General features: G+C 39.6%; 2 protein-coding genes across 13 annotated transcripts in view; both read right to left on the reverse strand.

The window, feature by feature from the left end:
* The window catches only part of arhgef9b (Cdc42 guanine nucleotide exchange factor (GEF) 9b), a 78,395-nt gene that overhangs the window by 41,741 nt on the left and 13,385 nt on the right, over positions 1–23,269 (reverse strand). For 11 of the 12 annotated variants that reach the window (XR_009649379.1, XR_009649380.1, XR_009649381.1 and 8 more), the window contains exon 5: positions 364–543. Coding sequence is in view for 9 of the 12 variants with exons in the window: in XM_060885104.1 (XP_060741087.1) it covers positions 364–543 (180 nt within the window). In the remaining 3 variants the exon portion in view is untranslated. Of the gene's footprint in view, positions 1–363; positions 544–3,679; positions 3,907–23,269 lie in introns of those variants that run through there. The other variant, XM_060885112.1, reaches the window with a different exon arrangement.
* LOC132856243 (uncharacterized) lies at positions 12,860–13,937 on the reverse strand. The gene has a single exon (XM_060885758.1). The coding sequence runs from the start codon at positions 13,859–13,861 to the stop codon at positions 12,884–12,886; it is 978 nt and encodes a 325-aa protein (XP_060741741.1). The 5' UTR covers positions 13,862–13,937; the 3' UTR covers positions 12,860–12,883.

Consider the following 23,269-nt stretch of genomic DNA (forward strand, 5'->3'; position numbering starts at 1 on the left):
TAAATGCTTCATTTCAAATACAATATGGTGCTGTACAGAGTCAAAAACAAACACATAATCTGGACAATATACTTAGTGATGCAAACTAATGCACTTGCCTGTTTCTTTAGTTAACATAATCAAACAAACGTACAGATAAATAAGACTTGTGAAAATAGGTCATGGCATTTCCTTTTTTAATACCTTTAGAAGTACTTTTAATTGTTTTCCTTTTTTTAAATATATAAAATACATTAAATGTATAAAATTTAACTTCATCACTGTTACTGAGGACATAAAAATAAATTAGTATGAATTATCAGGTATATTCACTTAGTAAATAAATGTTGCTTTACTAAATTATTGGATGGATTCCAGTCTTACCCTGACAAAGTTAGCTGGAAACCAGCCCTCTTCATCATCGATCTGCCCCCACCACCAATCCTTGTTGGATGCATCCAGAACCTTAATAACATCTCCAGCCTTAAATGCCAGTTCACGGTCAGCCATGGCCACATGATCCCATACTGCCTCAGCACTGATGATGGACCCTCCACTGATCAGCTGAGAGGAACAAATCAAAGGTCAATCAATTTATTATACATATTCTCTTTAAGTCAAGGATCTATTTTATACTGACTACACTTTTCTCAAGGTTTAGTAAGTCAGTTTTCATAAACATTGTGTATTTCTCACCTGAGATTTTGTAACGCCTCAAGTGAAGACAGAATGTAAATAGCATTAAACTAAATTGGTAGTATTGTAAGTAACATGGAAGGAGAGCCTCCTGAGCTACAGAAAATCTATTAGTGCTGCTAGATCAGCATATTTCTTCACCCTTATTAATGATGATAAAAAATAATCCTAGTTTTTTTAATACTGTAGCAAAATTATCTATTAAAATTAACACCATCAATATGTAGCTGCAATAACTACATGAATTACTTCAGGGGCTATTATTTTAAAACTATTATTTTAAAACAAGAAAGTTTGTAGCAGGGGGCACGGTGGCTTAGTGGTTAGCACGTTTGCCTCACACTGCCAGGGTCGGGGTTCGATTCCCGGAGTTTGCATGTTCTCCCCGTGCCTCGGGGGTTTCCTCTGGGTACTCTGGTTTCCTCCCCCAGTCCAAAGACATGCACGGCAGGTTGATTGGCATCTCTGGAAAATTGTCCGTAGTGTGTGATTGCGTGAGTGAATGAGAGTGTGTGTGTGTGTGTGCCCTGTGATAGGTTGGCACTCCGTCCAGGGTGTATCCTGCCTTGATGCCTGAGATAGGCACAGGCTCCCTGTGACCTGAGGTAGTTCAGATAAGCGGTAGAAAGTGAGTGAGAAAGTTTGATAGCTACTCCTACAATATTACTGGATCACATTTTAATCCAAAGACCAAGTTATGTTTTGTGAGAAGTTAATTTCACTAATTTCCTCTTCATCAACGTATAGATAATAGATCCCTTTAATACATGTTTCTACAAGCAATGCCATAAATTTACAAGCAGATAATACCAGTAAAAACCCCTTTTTTTTAGGCAATGTGCCTAAATCTTTTAAAACAAGCTGTTTAAATCAAATGCCTATTAAAAACCTCAACCCAATATAAGCCATGATAACCCAGAAAAAGGTTGTATCACAGCAAATATGCTCATCTCTGCACAGGAATAACATTCATTAAATGTACAGTGCATGTGGTCATAGCACTTTTTCCACCTTTTGTTATGTTACTACTTTATTCTAAAATAGATTAAATTAATTAATTTTCTTCAAAATTCTACAATACACCATAATTACATGGAATTTTTTTTAAATCTTTGCAAATTTATTAACAATAAAAAAGGAAAAATATTACATAAGTATTCACAGACTTTCCAATGACACTCAAAGTTGATCTGAGGTGCATCCTGTTTCCACTGATCAATCAAGTTGGAGAAACATCTCAACTATGGAGTCCACCTGTGGTACATTCTATTGATTGGACATGATTTGGAAAGGCAAACACTGGTCTATAGAAGGTCCTACAGTTAACAGTGCATGTCAAAGCACAAACCAAGCCATGAAGTCCAAAGAGTTATCTGTAGACTTCCGAGACTAGATTGTATTGAGGCACAGATCTGCATTGATTGACCTATAAACCACTGGATGGTCTCAGGAGTCTCGCAGTATCTGAGCAAAATTTATCTATTTACTACTTAGCCCATAATAATTAAAGTCATTAAGCTAAACTAGTCAAAATGTATATCATTGAGACACAACTTACTGGCAACATCAACAAATAGAAACCAACTACAAAGAGGGAAAGGGGGTTGTACTGGTCCAAGTTGTTACTGTATGTTGTCCTTGAGTTACTGAGGTTTTGATTACATTCATTCAATTCAAGGGACCTGATAAAGTCTGATCATAACTTCAACAATGGTGGATTGTGATTTCTGCCACTGTAAATAACGTTTTAAAAATACATGTTAGAATTGCTCAATTTACCTTATTGTCTTTAATACCAAACCTTTTGGATATGTATTTACAGTTCTGGCTTGACATTGTTTTTTTATTCAGATGATAAGTCAAAAATTATTCATTCCCCCAAGACATTCAGCAAACAAACTTTCATTCAACTGAGAAACATGATGCTGTTTTATAAAGATAATACTGATCAGATTGTTTTGATAACACTTTCACAGAATCCTAGAATATCAGTAAATGTACCAAAATAAATTGCTATAATTCATGCAAGGACTTTCATAGTTAACTGAAAGATTATTTAGCAGCCCAAGTACTAATTCTCCAAGCAGGGCTTAAGTGAAATTCTAGTTCCATTTAAAACAAACAAACAAAAAACTCCTCAATAGAGATCACATCAAATTAATTCTAGTTTCTCAAGTTTGTCCAAAAGGTAATGATTTTTTTTTTTTTTGACATTCAATCCTAAAATTTGTCGTAAAAAGAAGAAAGCAGCAGCACATGTTCTCACACATTTGTACTTCTGATGTATTCAGAACTCTTATTATTCCTCTTCTAGTCATGATTTTATTCCTAATGTCTTTAAAAAAAAAGTTTCTGCTGTAATGCTGGTGAAAGAGGCTCACTGAGGAATTTATAAGAAATATAATGAAGTTACATTAACCTAAAAACAAATATGCAAACAGAAGAAAAAAAAACTTTCTAAACGTAGTTTAAATTTATTGGACAGTTACTTCAGTAACACCTTTAAATTTACAGCCTACTGTAAATTTAAATTAGTAATAATAGCACAACTTTATAACTATTTATTTGCAATAAATGTAAACGACATCATTACGACAGAAGTACTTAATGCACTTATCCCCATGAAACGCGGCTACAGAACGGATGCATTGAAAATGATCAACTGCAATGATAGGTCGACGACGACAACAACGATAAAACACAAACCAAGAGGACATGCAGGTGCATTATAGAAGTAGAAACGTCCTTTCACATTTATCATGCCTAATTGTTGGCGTGATTCGCCTAGTATAATAAATGGAACGTCATTATTGTGAACTCGACAAGAACATGAGCACGTATTCAAGGTCACGGTGCGATGTATGAAAACAGAGTTATTTAAAGATGCATAATTATAGACAGTCCATACAAACACAATGGCGCTCACGCAGCAAAGAAATCATTGATAAAAAGCCGCCATCGCGGCCTGAGCTCAATGGCGTGCGAGTATAAAAGACATCCTCACCGTCATCATCCTTATTAGTGTGTGTATCGTACCGGCGACAGCTGTCTCCTGCTCAAATGAAGTAAATTGGCATTAATTTGAACTAGGTCCAAAACAGCTGCGCTTCCTCAGCGTGATGCTACAGCGAACAGAAACCGAGAGAGTGGCTTCACTCTGCATGATAACATTATAAACACGCGCAACTGACAGACGAACAGGTTCAGCGGTGAAAAGCAGATTCCTTCAGCACGCCCATAGTGATCCTATAGGGATAAAGGGTTCAATAAAGCATATTATATTTAATCTTTATGTCCTGTGCCAAGTATATTGTGCAGTTTACTATTTTGATATCAAGGAATTGAATTAATTTAATAGCATATTGTTATTTTTTAAATACATAGATTCAAACATCAAAATAGAGGAGCTAAAATAGTAGATCCCCCCAGCCCATGGGCACAACTCAGCAAAACTCTACATTGTTCATCCTGATTCTTTTCCCATTCATTAGCTGTTCAGTTGCAGTTTCTGTGCCCCACATTAATAAGCAGTCAGGTGTACTAATGAAATGATTAAGCTTAATTGTGCCTACTTAATTGTGCCTACCTCTATAAAAGCCGAATGTTTAGTAGTTGTTTTGCGGGAACACCCAAAATTAAATAATTGTTATTTAAGCCCTGGTAAATAAATACTTCATTAGGAACACCTGCACGTTCATGAAGTCATCTAATCTGGAAGCAGTGTATAACAAAAAAACTTAAGTTACATTCCAAGAGCTACAAGCTATGTTCAAATCATCAAACACCATAATGAGAAATAAAAAATATCTCTGAATTGAACCATGGCATAGATGTTAACAAATCGGCTGGTTTGAGTATTTACAGTAAGAAGCTGCTTTTTACCAATGATTGCTTTAGTTCCTTGTTCTGTCCTGAAAGGTGTTGAACCTAATGTGCTCTTCTGTTGTTGTAGACCAACCACCTCAAGGTATGATGTGTTTTGCCTACAGAGATGCTCAGAATGGTTGTAATGAGTAATTATGTAAATTATTTCTGACAGCTAAAATAATCTCATCATTCTCTTCTAATCTTGCTCATCATTATCATGTTTCAGTCTGCAGACCCCCTGTTTACAGGATTTGCTTTTGTTTTTCGCAGTGTAAATTCTAGTGACTGCTTTGTGTGGAAAATCCAGGAGGTCAGCATTATCTGAAATACTAAAACCATCTAGTACCAACAATCACTGCAAAGTCACAGAGATCATATCCTTCCCCATTCTCATGTTTCATGTGACTGTTACCTGAAGCTGTAAAGTTTATGCATTCTGCCAATGCCATATGATTGGATGATTGCATGTGCAGGGATACAGCTGTTCTTATGAAAATGGCTGCCGAGAACAAATTAGAAAATGCATGTGTACAATACATATGAGGGTTCTTGACACTAGCTGATAGTCTAAATACTACTGCCATAGATCCCTCTTGCCATTTGCACACTAAAGTTCACATTTGTATTTCTAAAATATACTTATGAATATATAATGAATACACACAATGTCAATAATATATGGAAAAATAAATAGAATGTAAATGAAGACCAGTATCAAACAACAATCTTTGCTCATCTACATATCATCATATTTAACATCATAACAAAAGTTTTACAAAGCTGTTAAATAGGGACAGCAGTGGGAAAATAAAATTAAATACAATTGCAACATATATTATTTTACTGTTTTATTTTGATATATTGTAAATTATTTCTTCCTGGAATTTTATTTTGAAATTGCGATTTCATAGTATGGAAGCGTACATGTTCGGGCATGTTCAGAAGTGAGAGAGGGGGAAACGTTGCAGCTTAGCTTGGAATTGCAATCTTCCAACAGTTTAGCCTTGGAAAATATTCGACTGTAATTAATTTGCAATGATAACCAAGTCCTTATGGATGTTTGAATGTAACGTGCCTTTGAAGTAAACTGTTTTTGAACAGAATACTTGAATATAAATCAAACGAAGACAGCATTATTGCATTTATTTTGTCATGTGATGTGTATTACATATTGTGTTTTCTACCTTTACCGTTTACAGTAAAGAATAATCACCAAGAAACATGATAATTTTGGACTTCAGAAAATCTATGCACACTGAACACTCTTCCTTCTGAACACTCTTCCTCTCTGCCTTCTGCATATGTGGAGAGGAGGTAGGGAAGAGAGCTTTAAATTTCTTGGATTTCTTGGAAAGCATTTCACTGCATGTCATACTCTGTATGTACAGTATGTGTATGTGACAAATAAAATTTGATTTGATTTGATTACACATCTCAGCTAACAATAATCTTACATACACAACTTTACATGAAAGCCATAAGATTGAGCCACTTCCACACATGAAATATTGACCAATATTATATTACATACTCAACTCAAAGACAATCTCTGACGAGTGCTCAACAATTTTAACCAAGATGAAATATTTAAATCACCATTATGCATTCTAGCATGCATACAGCAACATAGCTAGCATGCTGTATAAATCAAAGGCAAATTATCGAAGGCAAATTATCGAGTTCATGCTGTCTATTTTATAGCATCAAAATGAACTGTAAAGACATCCCAACAACCTTGTGCCTCCTTCAGTTAGAGACTGAACAAATAAAAGTTAAAAAAATTATTTTTAAGATGTAGGCATTACATTACTATGTTTTTACTCCTCACTGTTTTTTTAAAACACCAAGTCCCCTTTTTTGTGCTACCTCAAACAGCCTCATAAATTTCACAATAAAGTCAGCAACATATTACATATATTACAGCAAATACTGCAATAATAATATTAAATAAATAACAGGTCATGAATAAAAAGAGGTAATCCATAAGACCTACAGTAGCAGATGGTGTCTCTATGTACAACAAAAGCCACAATTAATTAGAGAATATGGAGTTGTATTCTTTTAGAACAACATAAATATCTCTGCAATTGACAATTATCTTGTCCATAACAGATCAGGAATTTAATTGGATTGATATTGTTACTAGTTAACAACTGGCTTCCCAGGCTATAAATATAGCTGCAGATGGTGGAATAAAGGAATGGATGTCACAGGGACATCACAAGGCTTTGGCATGGTAATGGTGGCTCAAGAAGTTAAGGCTTGGGTTGTTGATTAGAGAATTACAGTTAAAGCCCAAGCAAGGCCCTTAACACGCTCTGCTCCAGGGGTGCTGTTGCTCTAACATCAACCTTATTGGGATATTTGAAGAAAGAATTTCATGATACACTAATATATATGTGACAAAATAAAGGCTTCTATATATGTTTTATAAATCATCCAGGGAAATGTCTGGGTCCACTCCAGTCTGTTAGGTTCCTTACTTTAAAAGAGTGCTGCAAGCATAAGGTCCAATGATTTCAGGGATCAGTATAGGGTCTTTTAATAAGTGATTGACATCAACATGGTGTACTTCCACTGAGCTTTAGTCTGTGTATGGCAAGGCAGCAAAGAAAAAGATGGAGGAGCTAGAAGATGCAAGATATAATTTAAACATTGGAGGGGTGGTGATGTAGTTAAACAAGCTTTCCATAATCCTAGGTACTGGCAGTGAATGATGCTGGGCCAGTTGAGTGTCTGGTGTTTGGTCGGTAATGAAAGCAGGGGATCTACTTTGGTCCACTTTAGTGGGGACAAAAGGTTACATATTTTACATTTACAGTATTCAGCAGATTTACATAGATTGGGCAGTGCTACCGTCTTTAGAATGAGTCAACAGGAGAGTAGAGTTTCATGGATGAACTATACATGTCCTTTACAGTATATTGAACATAAACTCTGAATATGATTTCTGAACTTTGAGGGTATTTACATGTAAAATCTATAGGTATTTTAAACAAATCTATTTCTAAAGATATAGCTAAATTTCATACCATTTAAAAACACTTTTAGAATTGGTCTGGCTATTTCAAGAGTAAATAAACAAGTTAGCATTATCATAAGTTGTCCAGTTTACTAAGTGATTGCAAATCCACTTTATTTAAAAAATAAATTAATCGATAAAAGTTTTTCCATGCTTAGTGGTTTAACTTGCCCATTTCCACTGTTAAATTGCACCTTTGTCTGCAGTAATGTGGATGTGATAGTCTAGTGGTTAAGGTGTCAGACTTCTGGTTAGAAGGCTGCAAGTTCAAATCCCAGAAAGCCCCTAATCATAAATTACTCAGATGTGTAATTTGCGATGACATGTAAGTTGCTCTAGATAAGGGCATCTTAGCTAATTGTGTGAGCACAGGCTACTGCCACCATCATATGAAATTAAAAAATAAATCACTTGTTGGGCAGTTGAGCACTTACTGTATCATATGTTCTAACTGAGTAGCCTTGGACCAATTAAAATCTGTCATTGGGCTGCACATGCACTTAGACAGTCTAGGTAGTACCTGAATTGAAACATTAACCATATACTGTTTTGGATTGTCAAAGAGTTTAATTCTATATTCTTTTTTTTAATATATATTTTTATACTAAATATTTTTTTACATTTACTTAGTTTTATGCAGATTCCAGAGATGCATAAATGAAATAAGAATTTCATTGTGTTGGCTTACTGCTCATATGACAATAAAATTCTTGAATCTTGTCAAAGACCAAACTTAGATTCAACTGAAGTTTTGTTTTATGATCCTAAAATTGTAGATCTCCATGTAATTTGGAAAAATGGGAAATAATTACCATGGAAAACAATCTCAAATCTAATACAACTCATCTGTAGTATACTTAAATTTAAGTAGTGCTAAAATAAATCTTAGGACATCTAAATAACAAGAATAACCATTAGAGGTTTATTGTCATTGTGTAGTATCTATCTAGGATCTAAGTGCAAATAAATATGCAAAGGAAGGACGTTTTGGCAGGTGTTATATGCATAAGTATAGTATGTGTTAAATAGGAATATGTGCCAGTTGTCTAAAAAATTATATTTAATACTCTGACATTTAATCAGACTAAATCTTTTACATTTTAAGTCAGTTAGGATTAACAAAATTATTTCTTTTTGTTAAATGCCAGAATGATGGATTAAAATAATTATTTTGCTCAATATTCTGCAAACAAAACCCCATAATGACAACCTGTAAGAAGTTTGTTTGAAATCTTTGCAAATGTATTAAAAATAATAAACAACAAAAAATACCTTTTACATAAGTATAACAGCCTTTGCCATAACAATAAAAATTGAGCTCAGGCGCATTCTGTTTCCACTGATCATCCTTGAGATGTTTCTACAACCTGATTGGAGTCCAGCTGTGGTAAATTCAGTTGATTGTACATGATTTGGAAAGGCACACACCTTTCCAAATAAGGTCCCAGGGTGCATGTCAGAGCACAAACCAAGCCATGAAGTCCAAGGAACTGTCTGTAAACCTCCGAGACAGAATTAGGAAGGGTACAGAAAAATGTCTGCATCATTGAATGTCCATGGCACAGTGCCCTCCATCATCCATAAATGGAAGAAGTTTGGAACCACCAGAGCTCTTCTTGAGCGGGCTGTCTGGCCAAACTAAGTGATCAGGCGACAAGGGCCTTAGTCAGGGAGGTGACCAAGAACCCTATGGTCACTCTTACCCCTTTTCCACCAAAAAGAACAGAGCCGAGTCTGACGTCACTGTATTTGTCTGACGTTAAACAGCAACGTTAGCGCAGCAGCAGAAAACACAAACACATCATCAACAGTGGCGGATGTTGCTTTACTGTTAATGCTTATGGCTTTGTGAACCTACATTGGCATCCAAACGTGGCGAATCCAATATGTACGTGCAGCTCCATGTAATTTGTATAAATGGAGGTTGTAATCGAGAAAGTACATAAAGTTATTTTATTATTAACACAGAAAAAAAGGTGGCCTTAGCATGTAGCTAAATACTATCATGTGTGCTAATAATGTATCATATTGAGGTAAAGTAAAAGTGTATTAAACATTAGTATACTTAAGGTACATCATCAAATGCGTTAATAGTAGCCCCGCCCACAGCCCCTGATGCAAGCGGTTCTTAAGCCTAGACCAGCAACGTTTTGGTGCTACCTAAGAACCACTTTTTAGAGATGAGCCGGATACTCGGCTGAAACGAGTATCCGGTACGGATAAAGCACTTCTGCCGAGTACGAGTATTATACAAGTAATACGAGTCAATATCTGTGCTCGGATTGAATGAAAATCATCATTGGCTAGCTGATTGTATCAGCGTTCTGTGATAGGCTAGTCACAGCGCCCCTCCCCTACACACATACAGATGTATTGTGTTGCTGTGTCTCGCTCTGCTCACTCACAGTCACACACAGAACAGCTCTCTGTCTCTCCCTCAGTCACTTGGGTTCGCGGGTCTTTTCCGTTAACGTTTAGGGTTTCTTCAGCTTTTTACTTCGGGTTGTAACATTAATAATACGTACTTACTAACCAGTAGAGTTCTGGTAAACGTGGGTTCGTTCAGACGTGGTGCTTGCTTGGTAGAATGCGACTCGCATTGCGTCTCTGCCTGTCGGAGATTTTTTCTTTTTTAAACCTTCAGCTGTCTCTAACCAGTAACCAGACACTGAGTGTCTGACACGTTTTTGCTGTATTTCATAAAAACATAAAGGTAGTAAGCCAGTGTTATAAATATTACAAATGAATTATTACCGGTTAAAGCCCCGCCCATTTCAAGACAAGCCCCGCCTACGGGTTAGGCCCCACCCACTCCGAGTACGGATACAGATACAGATAATTCATATGGTTAACTGATACGGATTTGGCTGTCGAAAAAGAAAGAACTGGTTCTAAATTAGGCTCTGGCTCCGAACCAGCACTCAAACTGCCTCGGTGGAAAAGGGGCATCTGACAAATCACCAGCATTTCTCTGTGGAGAGAGGAGAAACTTACAGAAGAACAACCATCTCTGCAGCACTCTACCAATTAGGCTTGTATGGTAGAGTGGCCAGACAGAAGCCACTCCTCAGTAAAAGGCACAAGATGGCCTGCCTGGAGTTTACCAAAAGGAACCTAAAGTACTCTCAGACCATGAGAGACACATTTTTTTGGTCTGATGAAACAAAGATTGAACTCTTTGGAATGAATAGCAAGCATCATGTCTGGAGGAAACCATGCACCGCTCATTACCTGGCCAATACCATCCCCTACAGTGAAAAGTGGTGGTGTCAGCATTATGCTCTGGGGATGTTTTTCAGCTGCAGGAACTGGGAAACTTTGAGGATTGAGGGAAAGATAACTGTCCACTGTGCAGCAATGTACAGAAACATCCTTGATGAAGCCTGCTCCAGTGCTCTGGACCTCAGTCTGGGGTAAAGATAACAGGTTACAGGACAATAAGATTAATCTTCCAACAGGACAACAACCCTAAGCACACTGCCAAGATAACAGATTACAGGACAACTCTGTGAATGTCTTTAAGTGGCCAAGCCACAACCCAGACTTGAACCCAATTGAACATCTCTGGAGAGATCTGAAAATATCTGTGCACCAATGCCCCCCATCAGACCAAATAGAGGTGTGCCAAGCTTGTAGCATCATACTCAAAAAGACTCGAGGCTGTAAATGCTGCCAAAAATGCTTCAACAAAGTATTGAGCAAAGGCTGTGAATGTGTAAATGTGATTTTTTTTTTTTTATAAATTTGCAAAGATTTCAAACATCTTCCATCACCAATCTTCTTTCATTAAAAAAATGTAACTCAAATGTTGTCAATTAACCTATCAGAAGCCATGACATCATCATTCGTGCTTTCTCCAATTTTTTAATGGCATAGTACTGTTAGTGTATGTAAGCTTCTGACTTTGTAGGAAGTACTAAAAATGTCCTGCATTTAGTAATTAGGAATGATTTTTGTAATCCTAACTGACCTAAAATGGGTAAAGTTTAGTCTGAATGTCAGACAGTGAGAAATAAACTTCATGTGTCTTTTTATACAGTGTATGTAAACTTCTGGTTTCAACTGTATATACAATTATAATTGGTAGAGAAGATGTAACAGAATGTACAGGGTGGAGCAAAAGTGCAATGTGATTACAGATTTTGAATATTAGGGAGACAATCAAAAATTTCTTTTCACACACTGTGGAGTTGCCATACCACACTGTGATTGAGTTTCCTATGATGCTCTCTAAGATGCAGTGATAAAAGTTTATCATGATCTCCGGGGATAGATAAAACTGTTTTGGACCAGGACCAGTCGCTCAAAGCACTTTATGATAATGGGTGTGAGTGCTACTGGGTAGTAGTCATTCAGGCACATCTGGTTGGATTTTTTTTTGGAACTGGGACAATAGAGGTGGATTGGAAACACGTTGGCACAGTCCCTAGGGCAAGGGACAGGTTGAAGATGTCTGTAAAACTCCCTGCAAGCTGTTCTGCACATGCTCTAAGCATACTCCCACAGATGCCATCTGGTCCAGCAGCCTTGCATGAGTTGATCCTGCCCAGTGCAGCATAGACCTTGGAGGAGGTGAGTTTAGAGGCTGTCTCTGTTGTCACTGTTGAAGCGAGCATAAAAGTAATTTAGCTTGTTCAACAATGAGACATCTGTGATTGATAGAGGAAGTTGCTGGGCTTATAGTCACTGATGGTCTGGATTCCCTGCCACATTTGTATGGTGTCAGAGTTGGAGAAGTGTTCCTCTACCTTTAGCTTATTGCATTGCTTGGCCTTTTTGATGCCCCTCCTCAGGTTTGCTCTGGATGTGCTGTACGCCAGTGCCTCACCTGGTCTGAAGGTAGTGTTAAAGGATTGTAGCAGGAGCCATACCTCCTTGTTCATACCTTCTGATTTGGGTATGTGGTGATCTGTTTCTGGGTTGTAAGACTGTCAGTGGTGGTGTTGATATGATAAAGCCCAGCGGAAGTATTCTGTTCTGACCGATTGCGTAGCTTGAGCAAAGGCTCAACAGATAGCGTACACTTTCAGAAAAGAACTCCAGAAAGCAGTCTTCATAACTTTAGTAACTTTACTGGTGATTGTTCATCTCAATTCTTTTATGTAAAAAGACATATATTTCCAATGTATGAATGATAGAATCAATAGCTGATAGGAACTGCGTGCACGTTCTTCTCGACTGCGTTCACTGAGAGAAACCAGAAGCAAACAGCAAAATATAGTACAGTACCTTAAAACTCCAGTAGGGGGCGGAAAAGAAACATACAGCACACATAACTAACAGCACACTCCCCGCCTGGTATACTAAATTATTATACCACTATTGATTTTTCTGTGACTTTTCAGGCAGGAGTAGAACTACCTCTGAGACAGGCCTTAGGTATACTTTTGCAGATCCTTCTCTAATTATCTTTACCTCCACCTTCCTCACTTTATCATCACTGCTGGGTATAGTTTTCACGATGAGTCCAATTGGCCACTCATTACGTTTCACATTAGAGTCCTTAAGCAAGACAACATCACCTTCCTCAAAGTTTCGTCTTTTCTCAGTCCATTTCCTCCGTACTTGCAATGTTGCAAGATAATCTCTCCTCCAAGCTTTCCAGAAAGCATCCGCCAGACTCTGAACCTGTCTCCACTCTTTCTTGTAGAGGTCCTTAATGTCAAAGTCCCCAAGAGGTGCTGGTACAGTACTAGCCTTCTGGTTGAGAAGCATTGCAGGGGATAGAACTTCCAATGTGTCAGGATCAGAAGAAATTGGAAGTAAAGGTCTAGCATTCATTATTGCCATGACCTCTGACATGAGAGTAGTCAAAACCTCATGGGTAAGACGGGAAAGGCCGGTTTTTAATAGTAATGCATCCAGAATGCGCCGTGCTATGTGGATCATTCTTTCCCAAGCTCCTCCCATGTGGGAAGAGTGGGGAGCATTAAACGTCCATACGCAACCTTGCTCCTGTGAGTAACCTTTTAGTTCTGGATCATCTGCATTGATGTTCAGTTCATGACAGGCCCCGATGAAATTAGTTCCTCTGTCGGATCTGAAGTGTTTGACTGGTCCGCGAACTGCCAAGAACCATCTGAGGGCATTAATGAAACTTGGGGTTGACATGGAATCAATGACTTCTAGATGGACAGCCCTTGTACTTAAACAAGAGAAAATAACAACCCATCTTTTACTTTCAGCGCTGCCCCCTCTAGTGCGGCGTGATATTATGTTCCATGGCCCAAAAACATCCAAGCCCACATGAGTAAATGGAGGATTCACTTTCACTCTGTCCATAGGTAAATCAGACATTCTCTGTTCTTCGAATCTTCCTCTTAACTTCCTACAGAGAACACACTGATGAATCGCATGGTTGATTAGTTTAGTTCCCTTAACAATCCAGAGACCTGCTGTACGTAGTGCACCGGCAGTTAGATGTCATCCTTGATGTGCCACTCGATCATGATAGTATCTGACCAACAACGTGGCTACGTGTTGACTTGCTGGAATTATTAGTGGGTGTTTTTCCTGATCAGACAGTTCTACTGATTTTAAGCGACCTCCCACTCGAATCAGTCCTTCTTTGTCCACAAAGGGAGATAGTTTCTTCAGAGCACTTTGCTGTGAGATTTCCTCACCTTTCTCCAAACCTTTGAGTTCATCTTTATAGTGCGCTTCCTGCACACATTTAATAATGAAAGTTTTGCTTGTGTGTGCTCAGACTGGAGACCTTTTTTGCACCAATGCCAGCCTTTAAAGTCTCCTGACAAGCATGGCCATACTTCTTACAAGGGATCTCCACTCAGAGAAGCGCTCAAATCTGTGTGATCCCAGAGACTGTTCTGTCGTTTTCGTGGTCAAAGTTACCACCTGAGGGCGAATGTCCTGATCCTTCTCTGGCTCTACAAGCTCAAACGATTCATTTTCAGAAGTGTCCTTGAGAATAGGTTGCTGGAGGAATTCTGGACCAGAGAACAAATTAGTGTAAGGTAAGACAGCTGCTGGAATGAATTTGGTACCGAGGTCTGCCGGATTCAGTTCTGAATTAACGTGATGCCACTGTTCTGGCTTTGAGGACCATCTGATTTGCGCAACTCGATTTGCAACATACACATAGAATCGTCGGGATGTGTTGTAAATGTATCCTAAAACGATTTTACTATCAGTGTAAAATTTTACTGCAGTTAGATCTACATCCAGCTCTTCTTTAATCAGTCCTGCCAACTCAACAGCGAGAACTGCCGCACACAACTCTAGACGTGGCACTGTGTGAGCAGGGTATGGTGCCAACTTTGATTTGGCCATAACAAACCCAGTATGACACTCACCGTCTGTAGATACAACCCTAAGGTAGGCAACCGCTGCAGTGGCTAATGTGGATGCATCAGCAAAAATGATTATCTCTCTCTCAGACGTATAAGACATAGAGACTGGTACATAGGGTCTGTGAATCTGGACTTCTTTGAGATCTGTTAAAAAAATCTGTCCATGCTTTCCACTGGGCCTCTTTATCAATTGGGAGTGGCGTGTCCCAGTCAAACTGCTCTGATGACAGCTTTCTTACTAAGGCCTTATCCTGCATGGTAACAGGAGCAACAAGTCCCAAAGGATTGTAGAGACTGTTAACTGTTGAAAGTATGCCTCGACGTGTGAATGGTTTAACTTCTGTAGATACATGAAATGTGAAACAGTCAGTCTCTAAATTCCAGCTCAACCCTAAGTTTCATTGGAGAGGTAGAGGATCAACATTCAGATCCAGATCCTTCAGGTCATTTGCTCTCTCAGATGGAGGGAATTCTTCCATGACTTGATGACTGTTTGATGAAATCTTGTGAAGCTTGATGTTTGACTCAGCCAACATGTTTTTGGTATTTTTTAGGAGACTGATGGCTTCATCCGCACTGGATACAGAGATCAGGCCGTCATCCACATACATCCACATAGCTGCTCGTCTTAACCCAAAGATTGCCACTGCTGGTGACGGGCTGTTCCCAAAAACATGAACTGTCATTCAGTACCCTGTAATTTCTTTGGAGAGATCATCTTCCTTGAACCACAGAAACCTCAGAAAGTTTTGGTGATCTTTCCTGACCTTGAAGCAGTAGAACATTTGCGTTACATCAGCTGTGACTGCAATCTGCTCCTTACGAAAGCGCATCAAGACCCCCAGGAGCTTGTTGTTTAGATCTGGTCCACGAAGAAGAACGTTACTCAACGAGATGCCTTCATAATGCACACTAGAATCGAAGACGACCCTAATCTTCCCAGGTTTCAGAGGGTGTAACACACCAAATATTGGTAAATACCAGCATTCTTCATCAGGCTGGAGCGGGGGAGCTATTTCTGCATGTTTGTTGATGAACATGTTTCGGATAAACTCCACAAAGTGATTAGCCATCTCAGGTTTCTTTTTTAAGGTGTGTTGCAGGACGTTAAGACGCTTCATTGCTTGGTCTCGGTTGTTCGGCAGTGGGCTGCGAGGTAAACGAAATGGTAAGGGAGCTACCCAGTGGTTTGACTCATCTATGTACATTTCTCTGTTCATAATATCAAGGAAGATGTCATCCTCAACAGACAGTGAAAGCTTATCATCATCAGGAGTCCGCTGAAAGACTTTGTCACCCAGGTGACCTGTAAAACAGCCTGTGACTGGACAGCAAGGTAGAGTGGACTGGTATTGACAATTTGGAGTGCCAAACTGGTCTTTGACCTGAATTCCTTTTGAGCAGGGTGGGGAAAAGGATGTGTGTCCATTTTGCAGTATGTTTGTCCTGAAAACATTTGCAGTCTCAGACTTGTGTATTCCTCCCATACACACTTCTCCCACAATGACCCAGCCTAAGTCAAGACGCTGAGCATATGGCATGTTACCAGGTCCATTATACTGTTCTCAAACCTTATGCACACTTAGAATGTCCCTTCCAAAGAGAAGAAGAATGGGAGCGCTTGCATCATAAGGTGGTATTTTGTCAGCCATCGGCTTGAGATGAGAGAAGTATTGTGCTATTCCAGGGGTTGGAATTTCGTCGCGATCTTCAGGCAACATATTGCATTCTAAGAATGTGGGAAGTGACACTTGAATTTTCCCATCCAGTGAACTAACAATGAAATTGTCTGCTCTTCTTCCCATTGTCTTTGTTGTACCAGCACATGTACGAAGAGTATAGGGGAAAGACTCTCTGTTGATCCCAAACAGCTCAAAAAGGGGAGTTAGATGGGTAAACATCAACCAAACAGATTTTCGAGCATGATCTAGGTCTGGGAGCTTTGCCACAAATGTCTGTGCACTTAGAAGAAACCTCAGATGATACATCACCTTCAGGCTCCCCGCCTTGCTCTTGCTGTGTCACTAGAGATTCCACTGCCCATGGAGCAGGCCCCGGGTGCATTGCAGAGACATGGCGATCACTGTTACACTCTCTACACTTAACAGCTGCCGCACATTCCTTTGCTATATGTTTAGTGGAACCGCAACACCTGAAGCAGATAGACTGTTCTTTGAGGTACGCTTTCCTTTCATCCAAGGGTTTCCCTCTAAAACCACGGCACTTGGACAACGGATGCGGCTTACTGTGAATTGGACATTGCTTACCAGGGTCCAAAACCTTTTGTTCTGGAGATTGGTTGACTTTGGAACTTGAAACTGTGGTTAGCACTTCAGTTTTCTTCACTGACACAGGTATTCTTTTGCTGATCCGTGAAAATGTCTCTTGTTTAGAATGACACTGCATAGAGAGCGAAAAACTGGGATCATTTCTTATTCTTGCTTGGTCGCAAATGAACTGCACAAAGAAGCTAAATGGTAGAAAAGAGACATGATGATCCTCTTTATACTTAGCACCATGAGTGATCCATCTTTCCTGCAGATTAAAGGGAAGCTTCTCAATGATGGGATTGACTCCCCTTGCTGTGTCAAGAATTGCTAAACCAGGTAAAAACCTGACTTTGCAGATTCCAATTCCATAAGCATGTCCCCTAACTCCCTAAGTCTTTGTCCATCTCTGTTAGAAATCTTTGGAAACTCCTCCAGTTTTCTCAACAGGGCATTCTCAATTACTTCTGGGCACCCGTAACACTCTTCCAAATGCTGCCAAAGCATACGGACACCTGCAATAGGATAGTGCGCATGAACCGATCTGATGCGTTTGGCTTGTATGGATGACTCGGGGCCGAGACATTTTGTGAGAAGGTTGAGCTCTTCTTTGGCCGTTAATCCGAGGTCTTTTGTGACATCTTGAAATGAAGATTTCCAGGCCCAGTAGTTCTCAGGGTGATCATCGAACTTCACCAGACCTGAACTCACCATCTCTTTTCTTACCATGTAGTTAGCTAAATCAGATGTATATGGCAGACTTTCCATGGGAGCTTTAAAGCTGGGAGCTGGAGATGCTTGGAAAGTGGAGTGATGTCCATGAACTTTATCTCTTTCATTATCCATTGTTTCCTGTTTTATTTTTAATTCCTCCATTCCATAAGATGGATATACACGTGGAGCTGTTACTGTAGCTTCACACAGAAGGGGTAGAGCATTCCTTAAGGATGACTGTAGAATCGGAGTATCAGGAAACTGCTGATGTTGTTCCACTGTATGCTTCTGAACATACTCCTTAGTACGCTGAGTGCAAACTGAGTGTGTCTCACCATCCAATTCATCTATATTTCCCTTCTCAATGTCAGCTGCTGCTTCATAAATCGCTGCTTCAGCAAATGCTGCAGTTGCTTCTTTTTGGGATTGTAGCAAGAATAGATCTGCTTCTACTTCTGCTTTTTTCCTCATCATTGCTGCTTCTCTTTCTGCATAAGACGCTTTAGCTCAAGCTGCTTCTGCTTTAGCTCTCGCACGAGTCGCTGCTGCACTAGCTGAAGATCGACTTGATCTTAGTGACAACTTGCTTGAGTTTTGTGATGACTTGCAGCTTGAAGCTTGTGATCTAATCTCAAAGGCTTGAGAGGTATCTTTCTCATCACTGTGTGACTTAATACTTGCTGCTGAAGAGATGTGCAGTGCAGTGTAACAATGGCCGTGGTTCCGCTGTCTTCACCCGCTGTGTCAATGTCTTTTTACTATTCTGTTCTGACCAATTGCTTAGCTTGAGCAAAGGCTTAACAGATAGCGTACACTTTTCAGAAAAGAACTCCAGAAAGCAGTCTTCATAACTTTAGTAACTTTACTGGTGATTGTTCATCTCAATTATTTTATGTAAAAAGACATATTTCCAAGGTATGAACGATAGAATCAATAGCTGATAGGAACTGCGTGCACGTTCTTCTCGACTGCGTTCACTGAGAGAAACCGGAAGCAAACAGCAAAATATAGTGCAGTACCTTAAACCTCCAGTAAGAGGCGGAAAAGAAACATACAGCACACATAACTAACAGCACAGGAAGTGTAACTATCAATGTCCATGTGAGAGCCACAATTAGCCTGATAGCCAAACAAATTCTAGTCAGTATGTTGAAACCTGTCCTGAAGTACAGATTCTGCCCCTGATGACCACACTTTGGTGGTCGTCGTTGTTGCCTTCACATGTTGGATGAGTGGTGAGGACTTAGGGGTGAGAAACAAAGAAAGGTGGTCTGACTGTCCCAGGTGGGGAAGGGGGGTCATGTGTAAGCTCCAGTGATGTTTGTGTAAACATGGTCCAAAGTTTTGTTTTTCCTCTTGTATTGCAGGAAACATGCTGGTGAAATGTAGGGAGCAGTGTTTTTAAGATTGATTGATTAAAATCACCTGCAACTATCAGTCTGTTGTCTGCTAATGGCAGTATAAAGTTCCTTCATAGCATGCTTGGCATTAGCATCTGGGGGACATACAGTATACTGCGGTAACAATAGTGGAGGTGAACACCCTTGGATGATAAAAAAGTCTGCATTTTAACTATGAGAAATTCAAGGTTCTGCCCTGAGTGTGTGGCATCTGTCTAGCTTGATAGCATTGTCAGGTATGCTGCAGCTGAGCCATGTTTCAGTGAAAATCATGACATTACAATCCATAAGTCTCTGACTGTTTTTTAGGCAAAGTCGTATGTCATCCATTTTGTTCACCAGGGGCTGCACATTTGTAAGGAAAACACTGGGTAAGGAGAGCCATTGTGGTGTTAGATTTTGCTTAGTTTTGATCCCTCAGTGCTTCCCTTACATTTGTTTTTGGTCTAAACGCAGTCCGCAAGAAGAGTGTGTAAACTCCGGTGTTCTGGATATCTCAGGGGTAAGTCGATGACACAAATCTGAGCTGAAACTCATATGGAAAGGCATACAGACTATCACTGACCATGAACCTACTATAATAATTAGATTCCTATTCCAAGAAATCTGCAGTAATCTTCCCACTCATTCTATTCATACAGAACAGTTTCACTTTAATATCGTACCCCCGACAGGAACCTTTTTATATTGGTCTACGCCACTCCGGCAGTTTTATCACCAGGAGGGGGACTTCAGAATTCATACACAGCTTTTGATTTTGAAGCTTTTGAAGTGTTTCACATGTTTAACAGTCATGAAGTTGTCATGTATCAGTGTTGATTCCCATTTGTGGGCCTGAGGTAAACATGCTTTAGTCAGTGTCTTGAAACTGTTGCTGCAATAAGGAAATGCCCTTCTCTGGCAATACCTTCACTGTCTCTGATGGTTTCACACATTTTAATAGTGGTGTGTAGTTGGTTATCATGAGAGCAAAGAGAGATGATCAGACTGAGCCAGGTTGTATGGCTGAGCATCTCTCTTTGCTCTATGGAAAGCTGCATGCAGTTCTTCCATAGCTACCCTAACATTAGCATGTTGAGAGATGTATGCTGCAGTCACAACAATTGTAGAGAATTCTCTTGGTAATTAAAATGGTCTGCATTTAAACATCAAATATCCCAGACGAGCCGAGCAATGACTTTCAATTACAGTTGAGTCTTAGATAAATGCGCAGACCACTGTGTAAATTACCATCTGTGTAGCTGTGACCAGTGTTTAATGCAATTCTATATATGCAATGTAATTCTAAGTAAATATTAAAGCTGCAAGCAGCATTTCCCGGGTTCAAGCGTTTAAGTCCTTTAGGGAGTTTAAGGCCTTAAAGGATTTTCACATACACAAAGTGACCCGCAAGTTAAAGAGGGTGGCACCCGCTCCTAACCTAGTGTCTCTAATACAGAAAAGCTTACCAACGTGTTGCACAATATATGTCATGTGAAGTTAAAATAAAGATTGATATCATGCCTACATACTTTAGTTATGTATGTAGTTATGCTGAAGTGCCAGATTTAAAACAACGTCTATCTAACGGGGGGATACAGAGTCCATTAGATGATTAGACCACACCCACACTACTATCATTGAGGATTTCATACCAACTTGGTCAGATGGTAGTACTGGTCACAGTTACTCAGGGTCAAGGACTCGGCGAAATCGGCAAATCTGGGGCACTTCAGCGCCCCTCAACGCGTTTGTGCCCATAACCCCTAAATTATGCTACACAATGTTCAAGGACTCATTCCACATATTTTAGATATTCACCAAGATAATTTACAGGAGATGTCAATCTTCATCCTTTATCCTGTGTGACATCACAGTCCGAACACAGTTCTAGAATCAGAGTTTACCATGTTGCTATGGCAACATGTTGCAACTGTGTTCGGACTGTGATGTCACACAGGATAATGAAGATTGACATCTCCTGTCAATTATCTTGATGTCCAATGGTAGGGATCTGAAAAGATACATAGTGGAGCAAAGAGAGAGAGAGAGAGAGAGAGAACAAGAACAAACAATCGCCGCGGTTTTTGAACTGTAACCTCAGTTTGACCTCTTTCACATGTCCAAACAAGCAGCAGATATAATTTATGTAACAGAGACATGGCTAAAGCCAAACTATTTTGAGAATGATATCAGTCTTACTGGATACTATTTTCATGATAAACCACGAAGTTTTGCTTATGATACAACAGAGGATGTTTTTGGTAAACTAAAAGAAGAAAACCATGGTGGTGTTGGTATTTATCACAGAGAAAACGTCAAAGTTTCTTTAGTTGATTTACCTTGTGTTAAATCAACTAAAGAAGCTTTGGTATTTATCATAGAGAAAACGTCAAAGCTTCTTTAGTTGATTTACCTTGTGTTAAATCAACTAAAGAAGCTTTGACGTTTTCCCAAGTCACATACACAAAATTTGACCCGCAAGTGTATTTTACCCGCAAGTCACATACACAAAATAACTAAGAAATTGGGATACATGAACAGTCTGACATACTAAAAGCGAATGAACAACAATAGAGCCCTTTAATTGAAGCTGAATGTGCTTGGGGGAGAGAATCAGAATCTTAAGAATTTTTGCTTTAAGAGGGTTTTTGGACTGTTGGTGGCGCTAGAGGGCTTTTTTTTAAAATGGCTGTTTTTAGTGATTTTTTCATTATAGCGCCACCAAATGACCAATTGCCGCGGTTTTTGAACTGTGACCTCATTTTGACCTCTTTCACATGTGTCCTAAGTTTGGTGTTGATAGCTCATTTAGTTCTTGAGTTATTGACATTTTAGTAAAACTGGCTCCTCACAGTCCAAACGTTTTGGGGCCCCTTAAGGACCCTGAATCAGAATTTCGACTTTTTTTCGATAATTATTGACAATGAGACTCCAGAGAATATTACTGCACTGGATTGGTCTCGATCAGGCGAAAAACCTAGGACTAGTTCACAAAAGTAGGTTTCGGACAAAATGCGCTATAGCAAAAAAATTTTCGGGGAGGAATGAAATCGGAGATATACATTTTTTAAGTCATGAGCCAAGGATTCCAATGATATAAAGCACTTGAGATTTGGAGTTATGGGCACAAAAGCGTTGAGGGGCGCTGAAGTGCCCCAGATTGGCTGATTTCGCTGAGACCTTAACTGAAACTGTTATTTCCCTAAAATAAACAAAGTCATATCCATTAGAGCTGAGCCGGATACTCGGCTGAAACGAGTATCCGGTACGGATAAAGCACTTCTGCCGAGTACGAGTATTATACGAGTAATACGAGTCAATATCTGTGCTCGGATTGTATGAAAATCATTATTGGCTAGCTGATTGTGTCAGCGTTCTGTGATAGGCTAGTCACAGCGCCCCTCCCCTACAGTGATAGGCTAGTCACAGCGCCCCTCCCCTACAGTGATAGGCTAGTCACAGCGCCCCTCCCCTACAGTGATAGGCTAGTCACAGCGCCCCTCCCCTACAGTGATAGGCTAGTCACAGCGCCCCTCCCCTACAGTGATAGGCTAGTCACAGTGCCCCTCCCCTACACACATACAGATGTATTGTGTTGCTGTGTCTCACTCTGCTCACTCACAGTCACACACAGAACAGCTCTCTGTCTCTCCCTCAGTCACTCGGGATCGCGGGTGTTTTCCGTTAACGTTTAGGGTTTCTTCAGCTTTTTACTTCGGGTTGTAACGTTAATAATACGTACTTACTAACCAGTAGAGTTCTTTTAAACGTGGGTTCGTTCAGACGTGGTGCTTGCTTGGTAGAATGCGACTCGCATTGCATCTCTGCCTGTCGGAGATTTTTTTTCTTTTTTAAACCTTCAGCTGTCTCAAACCATTAACCAGACACTGTGTGTCTGACACGTTTTTGCTGTATTTCATAAAAACATAAGGGTAGTAAGCTAGTGTTATAAATATTACAAATTAATTATTACCGGTTAAAGCCCCGCCCACTTCCGGGTTAGGCCCCACCCACTCCGAGTCAGAACCAGAA

Source organism: Tachysurus vachellii, chromosome 13 (assembly GCF_030014155.1).
Source record: "Tachysurus vachellii isolate PV-2020 chromosome 13, HZAU_Pvac_v1, whole genome shotgun sequence".
NCBI lineage: Eukaryota > Metazoa > Chordata > Actinopteri > Siluriformes > Bagridae > Tachysurus > Tachysurus vachellii.